Consider the following 9,603-nt stretch of genomic DNA (forward strand, 5'->3'; position numbering starts at 1 on the left):
GGAGAAAAGATACAAAAATAAAAAATCGTCTCAGTCGTGAAGGACTGCTCCTCCACCGAAAGAGAACAAGAAATGGAGGTGCAGCATCTAAAGAACAGATACTACACTTTGATCTTGACCCGATCCTAGTAGCTTTATCCATTTATTTATATAGGCTTGTGAAACTTCATTTCCTCCTCAATGTCTTGCTTTATCTATTAGCCTCGGTCTTTTCAAAATCAAGGTCAACAAGTCTTTACAGTAATCATTTTTTGTTCTCATTAACTCCTTACATCAAATGGCTTTATGCTTTGTCTGGAGTGATTTCCATAGAAAATATAAGTGCTATCATTATCATACTTTATGCACATTACATTTAATCGCATAGATCAGAACGTCTTAAAAGGCCTGTCATGTTTACAATCTCCAATAATGTGATGAACAAAAAATAGCGCTTTGGTTTGAATAGGATTAATGTTTCTCGTTTATAAAAAAATAAATTTTTAGTGCTTAATATTTGGCACAAGTGAAAATCGAAGTTACACAGGTGTCCAAATAAATTAACAGGTAAGTTTTTTGATATACTTCAGGCAAAAATAGGTATATACACTAAAAATTAGTGAAAATTACAGAATAGAATTTTCATTAATAATAAAAATCAGTTTTACTGTAGTTTGTCAAACTACTATTAATCAGAGCAGAAATCAGGGGGAGATAAGTCAGTCTGTGATATTACCAAGTAATAATGAATGTCGGATTTTTAAATAAGAAAATCAAATTTTATGGCTAAGCGAGGAACGACTGTCCTTGGAACGCCATTTTGAAAACAATTTAAAAATAATCAAATTTGTGAGAGTTTTTAAAAATTTTTTTGTTTATTTAAATAATAGGCTAGAATTTTGGAAAAACAAGGTTATTCAAAATAATTAAAACTTTTGTGGTATATATATATATATATATATATATATATATATAATATATATATATATATATATTATAACTTACTACCTAGCTCTACCTACGTATTGAGCACTGTCGAAGTAAATACTTAAAGTTTACGCATAAATTTATACTTTCGTATATTAATTTATGTGATTAAATGAAGTAGTTATATATATATATATATATATATATATATATATATATATATATATATATAGTCATCAACATACAGTACTGTTTTGCTGTTTCACAGCTCATCAGTGCAGTTAGACAAGCAACTACCTCAAGCCAGGATCGAAACCCGATCGCCCAAATGACAGTCGGAGTTTCTGACTGTTGCGCTATATGGCTGCTTCTATACGGGCAGTGAGTTAGCAATGTTTTGACATTGTCCAAATACCTAAGTTCAATTTGTTTAAACAAAGAGCACCGCTTCTATGCTAATGGTAATGTTCAACCTATAACAGGGAGCATTATAGTCATCCACATACAGTACTGTTTCACTGTTTCACAGCTCATCAGTGCGGCTAAACAAGCAACTACCTCAAGCCTGGATCGAAACCTGATCGCCCAAATGGCAGTCGGAGCTTCTAATCGTTGTGCTATATGGCTGTTGCTATGCGGGCAGTGACCATGGTGACCCGGTGTTGCCCGGGATTGAATGATGATTAGCAAGTGTTTCACACTCCCATATTTTTATTTTCACCGAAATTGGTGAAATCGCCCATTTTTCAATGAAATCGATTGATTGTCTGCTCTAGTTGGGGACCCATCGTGGTGCACCAGGAGGAAACCCACATACCTCTCACTATTACTTAGTCCACAATATATTGTTGTCTACATTGCACTGTAGAGAACCTACTGTTGATTTTACAAAATTAATTTTATATATAATGCTTTGAATTTAAAGTTTAAAATGCAAAAATCAATTATCATACTTCAATTGTACTCTAAACAGAAACATACATTTCGAACGCGCCCCTGTTGTATCAAAGAACCTACTGTTGATTTTATATGTCGAACCTTTCGGCTTGTGTAGTAATAAAACTTCTCAAATGCACTTGAGATGTTAAACTGTGTAAGGTGTTAATTTTGGTCCAAATCACAATTGTTGAAACTTATCGATAATCAATACTTATTAAAAATCATTCCGATACAAAACCTAAGAACACTGCCAGGCACATTTAGTTCGTCCATGTGAAATTTTTATAAAAATTGGCCCAGCCGTTTTCGAGTCCATAAGGAACGAACCTACAGACAAAGTTCGTTTTATATGATAGTAGTGATGTATGAACAGAATGTTTTATTAAAATAATATAAAAAAATGTAAAATGAACATTTTTTTGGAAAGACAATATTAATCAGAGATAGAGATCAAAATTAGCCTTGTAATGCCTAGGAATTCCCATTAATCGCTTAATTATGATTTTTTTTTAAACAAAAATAGAACTACTTGATCAATTGACGTGAACTTTGGTTGGTTGGTTGGTTGGTTGTTTTTGTTTTACGGCATATCAACTCTTTTTGGGTTATTTAATGCTGAATCCAAAGATCTTGAAGAAAAACTTTTTTAATAGAATATATTTGTTGTTTTCATGTCGGTTTCTATTTAACCCATAGTTGGGACCCTAACAGGTACTACCACTTTGGGTCAGAGTGGACCTGGGAGCAATGGTAATTAAAGGGTGGCTCCACACTCTCCAAAGCCCACAAGCTTGGGCCTCACCACTGGATATAGTTTAAGGTCATATCCAGGACCCCCATTGAGGGACTTTTACCCTCTGCAGGGGGGCAGTCGGCGTATTCTAATGCCCCACCGACAGGGCCGTGAACTTTGGAATATAATTTTTTTTTTCCGTCACGGGTACGTGCAGCATACATATCTTTTTTATTATTTTTGTTTTTTTAATATAGGTATAAGTCAAAACAAGCACCAAACGATACACGTTTTATTTTCAAAGTAAATAATACACCGAATACAAACGAAGATTTGACATTAAAAATATTAACGATTTATACTTAAACATCCTCTTTTTAGATTTTACTTGTATTTATTTTTTTTTACTTTTCTTAGTGAAAAAATTCGGATTATTCCAAGTAAATATATATATATATATATATATATATATATATATATATATATATATATATATATATATATATATATATATATAAACTGTGTCCATCGCTTTATTGCAGATTACAAAATAATCAATATTTCAGTAAATATAAGTTATAAAAAGCTGAAAATTACACCATCCAAGGACTGTATTAAGGTGAGATAAATCCTAAAATTTCATCCAAATTCATGTTATATTTAAAAAGTTATGTTATTTTTTTAATATTCAAGGAATTTTCACCGTCCATCGCTTTATTGCAAGTCTTCTAAGATAATGTTTTAGCTCAATAAAACAATACCAAAGCATCATAAATTTATATTGAACACATTTTCTGGGGAAAATTAACAAAAACAAAGGCACATCCCGAGGGCTAAGTGTCAAACAAACGAATTATTTGTCCACATATCCCCCATGTTTTGAAATTACATTAAACAACCTTTTGTCCACCGAGGAGGTCAATTGTTTGATCTGAGATGGAGTAATGGTTCTGGCAACGTCGACTATTTTGTTCCAAAGGGCATCCTTCGAAGAAAACTGCTCTCCTCCCTCATAAACTCCTCGTTTCAATATTGACCATAGGTGTTCGATGGGGTTAAGGTCCAGAGAACACGGTGGCCAGGACATGAGGGTTTCTCCAACAAAGCCCTGAGATCCAAGGAAGGATGTAGTTGCCCTAGCAGCATGAGATGGGGCATTGTCATGCATAAAAATAATCTTAAAACGACGTGACAAGGGAAGATCATCTAGCCATGGTAACAAATTCTCATTTAGAAAGGCAGTGTAGGCATTGCTGGTGAGCTTGACACCTTCTGGCACTCGGAATGGTCCACATAGCTTATCCCCAATAATTCCCGCCCAAAACATTATGCCTCCACCTCCCTGTTGGCGACGAAATCTATAAGGCGTTGGAGTTCCATTTGGATTCCAAACTTTGGCCCATCCGTCCGGTCCATCAAGGGTAGCACGAGCCTCATCTGTAAACAGAACATTTTGGCAATCCATTTTCATATATTATTGTGCCCAAGCCAATCGTTTTTCTTTGTGGGTTTGGCTCAATGGAGGCCTTGGAATAGGATTGATGTTCCTTGCCATTTCATTCAGTACATTGCATCGGGCTTGTCTGGACCTTGGTATGACTCCAGCCCTCGCAAAAATTGTTGCACTGGTGCTGTTTGGGTTGCGCACAATCTCTCTATGAATTTTTCGAAGATCCCGATCAGAAAGGTTCCTCCTTGTGCCCTTATCTTTCCTGGACTTGATGTTGGGGTTCTTGACGAATGTAGCTAAAGTTCGGGGATCCCTTTTTAGTTCTGTGGCTAAATTTATGATCGAGAGTCCTTCTGCTAGTCCTGCAATAATCCTCTGCTTCTCGGTAGCTGTTAAACGTCCTTTTTTGGCATTTTATGAGACCTGCAATAAAGCGATGGACGGTGAAAATTCATTGAATATTAAAAAAATAACATAACTTTTTAAATATAACATGAATTTGGATGAAATTTTAGGATTTAGCTCACCTTAATACAGTCCTTGGATGGTGTAATTTTCAGCTTTTTATAACTTATATTTACTGAAATATTGATAATTTTGTAATCTGCAATAAAGCGATGGACACAGTTTATGTTGTACCCTCATGTCCCAAAGGATCTTGCAGTTTTCATTTTCCAGTACTGTTTTCGGTTTGTGACTATACCATTTGTCTGCATGTTCGAAGTGCAGTCTTTTGCAGAGTTTCCAGTGTACTGCTTTCCCCATGCAATCGTGTCTGTTCTTATAATCTTTTTAATGCAAGTTTGCTGCATTCACTTATTATATATCGTATATTATATGTATATTAGTTTATCGTTTCGTCTCTTTTATTATTATTTTTTTTTTTTAATTTTTTATTTTATTTTTTACTCACTGGGAGTAGTAGTCACACAGTCAACAAAGATTTCGGTACTTGTATAGTTTAATCAAGACATCAAAAACTAAAAATATAGAAATATATATATATATATATATATATATATATATATATATATATATATATATATATATATATAGATATAGATATAGATATAGATATATATATATAGATATTGTACGTACTCGTTATGGAATAAAATTTTCATACAAAAAAAATCACTTAATTTGATCAAGTAGTGTTTTTTTTTTTACAGAGGAAAATCAAACTTCAATGAGATCGATCCAGTCGTGGCCATCATTTTTTTTTTTTTTTTGCGGATGAGGGGAGGGGGCGCCAAGGGAGATAACTCCAAACACCGCTTAAAGTTTCTCCAAAATTTAACGAGATTATTTTGAAACATGGGTAGAAAAAATACCTAGATAAATATTTTGTTTTTTTTTTTCACTTATTTTACAGAGTTTCTACGTCTTTTTAATCCCTTTTTTATTTTGTCCTTTGTTAATAATTTTTCGTTTAAAGGTACCACCCTCCTCGTCCTCGAAAATAAGCAAGATGGCAGGATACGATCAATCTCATTAAAATTTGATTTTCTTCTGTAAAAAAAAAAACAAACAAAAACTACTTGACCAAATTAAATGATTTTTTTTGTATGAAAACTTGGTGCTAATGCACTTACTGATCTGCGCTATTTTTTAAATCGTATTTCCAAGTTTAATTAAAGTTTTACGATATGTTTTTTTTTATTCACTTTTAAGGTTAAAGTACAGAATAGGTACAAAATATCCTCTCCTCCCCATGTTAAGAATGGCTTTTTAAATAATAACGTTATTATTTCAGCACGAATCAATAAGTGCATGAGTACCGAAAACTTTATTCCATAACGAGTATGTACAAAATTTTTTTATTTTATTTTTTTTTAATTAAATTTTCACCCCGTACAAGGCACATTGCCACTTTGGTGTAGGGGCTACTAACAGGGCAACAACTACTGGGGTACTATGTAGGGATTTGGGCAGCAAGATGTTGGTTCACGTTGCACTTGAACTTCTGCACGTCAGTACAGTTGGGGAAGCAGGGACCTGGAATGGAAATTCCAAAGTCTAGCGGTTTTGGGAAGAAACTACTGGAGTAGAAAGATCTTTTACATCTAGGGATCTCTACAGTGTGGGGGTGGGATTTTGCAGCCTGTCGGGTCTATCGAGGGTGTTCACGTCGTGGGGGCACAAGTGCTTGCAGTTCGTCAGAACATTCACCATTATAATACTTGTAGGACAGGCAGAGGGATGCAACGTTTCGTCGATGGGACAGAGGCTGAAGCTTAGATGCCAGTTCAGAGCCTATCAGATTTGCGACTCTCTTTTGAACCCTGTCAAGGAGCGAGAGACTAGTAGCCGATGCACCAGCCCAAAGCAACACTCCATACGTGGGCGAATGGTTGCCTTATAGAGGTACAGGATACTTTCGGGTGTTAGTAGTTTTCTAGCACCGTAGAGAGAGAGCCCACCTTCCTCGCAGCGTTGTTTTTCAATATTTTCATTTTTTTAATGTCTTGATTAAACTGTATAAGTACTAAGATTTCTCTGTGAGAACAACTTGTGGAAAGGAAATACTAAAAAAAATGTGGAAACACTTGTTTCTAATGTTATTGTTAAATGCGTTTGATTTTGAATAATGAGTTAAAAAAAAAAAGATTCAGTAATTTTTTACATCAATAAGAACATTGCATCCGAAATTCTTATTCCAAATCTACAGTTAGTTTGGCTCTTAGATCAACCGTTTAACTATGATGTTGCGATACACATATAGACAACTTTCCTAAAGGGAAGAGGATTATGAATATGAAAACTTCTCAGAAAGCATATCATAAAAGATAAAAGTTCCTCCTCTTTGGTTGAACACTATGTGGAGATTAACGGTGTTCATTTAATGAATATAGATATTTTCTTTCCTTTGTCTTATAGCTGTCCCGTTGGCCATGGGGCAAAGATGTCAGATAGAAGTCAACGATGACTTGAATGCTGCGACCGGTGGTATAGTTATATTTAACGACATTGTTAATTCGTGGTTAAAATGAAATATATATATATATATATATATATATATATATATATATATATATATATATATATGGTAATTAAAAAATATACATTTATTATAAATAATCATTTAAGATAGATATATATATATATACATATGAATATATATATATACATATATGCACACACACACATACATACACACACACACACATATATATATATATATATATAGCGAGAGAGAGAGAGAGAGAGAGACAGACAGACAGACAGACAGACAGACAGACAGATATACCTGTATAACTGTGATGCCAAGACACATGCAGACAACTTTGTGCAGATATATGTAGATATTAAAATATATTTATCATGAATAATTATTTAATATATTTATATTATATATTGTATACACACACACACACACACACACACACACACATATACATATATTATATTATATTGTATTATATTATATTATATCATATAAATATTATATATTATTTATTTTCATTATCGTTAAAAATCAACAACAACAACAACATAAGTTTAAAAGCGATAAAATAGCTAATAATATCAGCAGGTGCCCGTAACGTAACGGTGTACGCATTCGACTATAAAACCTATAGTTCGAGGTTCGAGCCCTAATACAGTAGAGCAGCGAAACGCATGGCTGTGGAGTACTGTTTTAAAAAGTAAAATATAAACAAATAATATATATTGAAAACTAATTGCTTGATCTCCTTGGTAGGAGACGCTAATACCGCATATTTCATGGCTAAAACAACAAATATAGATATTATATATATATATATATATATATATATATATATATATATATATATATATATATATGCATCTGTCTAAATGTGATACCACGACACACATACCGACAACTTTATTACTTTATTGAAGATCACTTAAAAATAGAGTACTATACATATATAAAACTTCAAACTTAAGTAATATTTCAAAAGTTCCCTCCCATTGGTTGAACACTATATGATGACTGACGGAGAATATATATATATAAGTTTGAAGTTATATATATATATATATATATATATATATATATATATATATACTAGACTACCCATGACCTGTTGGGTCAGTATATATTAACTATGGTATTAATGTATGAGCGTGACACTTTTGACGTAAAGAAAATAGTTTTTTGTGACGTAACAGAAACATTTTTATGAAAGTATATGAAAATGAAAAAAAATATATAGATTTCTATGAGTCGTTCTGTTTATAATTGTTTATTCTTGAAAAAAACAAACAAACTTACAGCCATTGAATTATAAGTGGTTTGCCATACTTATAGGTAAATGTGCACTGAACAAATACTATAATACTTAAAGTTAAATTCACATTTTGAAATATATATATATATATTCACCGTCAGTCATCATACATATATCATCGTCGGCTCCCATTCGTATCCGAGTATTGAATCCTGTCGCTTGTCACCAGTCTCCTATCTATATTGGGATGGATGCCTGTGTGTGACATGTTTGTGGAATCCGAGTCTATGATGGAAAAGTCGTGGACAGTGTCGGGGGGGGGGGGTCATTTTCGTCGCTCTTTTCTTATTCTTCTACCTTCTTCAATTTCTCTCCTTCTCTTCTTAAAGTCCACGCATGTGCTGAACCTCTCCACAGCTTTCTCTCTCTCTCTCTCTCTCTCTCTCTCTCTCTATATATATATATATATATATATATATATATATATATATATATATATATATATATATATATATAATATCAAAACATTGTTAATTCACTCCCTACATAGCAGCTGAATAGCGTAATGGTTAGAAGCTCCGACTGTCATTTGGGCGATCGGGTTTCGATCCTGGCTTGAGGTAGTTGCTTGTCTAGCCACACTGATGAGCTGTGAAACAGAGGAACAGTACTGTATGTGGATGATTATATATATATATATATATATATAGAGAGAGAGAGAGAGAGGGGGGATTGATTTATAGATAGATATACATATAGATAGGTAGATAGATAAATATGCCGTGAAACACATACAAATATACACACATAAAATCAAATCAAATTTAGTTGGTAAAAAAATAACAATGGGCAACAAGCCAAACAGACAACTTTGCTTTTTATATATTTTTTATGTTATGGTTATCTGCCCTATTCAGTTGCTATATGTACTTTTTCTGACTCTATAAATAGAGTATCAGACGAAAGACATCAGCCTCTGTTAACCTCTTCCTTCTGTACTTTGTCTTAAATACAGTTTCTTGTTAATTACCTTCTGTTTGTATTAGTTCTTATGCGCTTTTTACGGCTACGGCTGTACATAGAAGTCTGCATAATAAACAGATCGATCATTTCTAATGGGCAATTAAACAGAACTTTTTAGTTGATGATTGATTTGCAAAATCTTCATTGGAAGTCGGTGAAAATTTCTAGCCATTGCGTGCGTGTGTATACATTTGAAATTTTTTTGTTCCCCCCCCCCCCTTTTTTTTATTTGTGCACTTGTGAATGCAAGCATGTGACAGTGACTTGGGTTTCTTTCCATAAAACTGTGAATGTTTTCATGTTTTTCTTTGCTGAAAGTCTAAAGGAGTAGTACTATTTTAAAACATAGGTAA

General features: G+C 33.2%; 1 protein-coding gene across 2 annotated transcripts in view; it reads left to right on the top strand.

Annotated features, from left to right (window-relative positions):
• The window catches only part of LOC145276739 (uncharacterized), a 187,873-nt gene that overhangs the window by 143,672 nt on the left and 34,598 nt on the right, over window positions 1-9,603 (top strand). For both annotated transcript variants that reach the window (XM_080127964.1, XM_080127965.1), the window contains one exon: window positions 9,600-9,603. This exon is cut by the window's right edge and continues 584 nt beyond it. In XM_080127964.1, the coding sequence (XP_079984090.1) occupies window positions 9,600-9,603 (4 nt within the window). The remainder of the gene's footprint in view (window positions 1-9,599) is intronic.

The sequence above is a fragment of the Euprymna scolopes genome, chromosome 5, assembly GCF_053919585.1.
Source record: "Euprymna scolopes isolate OS-2025 chromosome 5, ASM5391958v1, whole genome shotgun sequence".
Taxonomy (NCBI): domain Eukaryota; kingdom Metazoa; phylum Mollusca; class Cephalopoda; order Sepiida; family Sepiolidae; genus Euprymna; species Euprymna scolopes.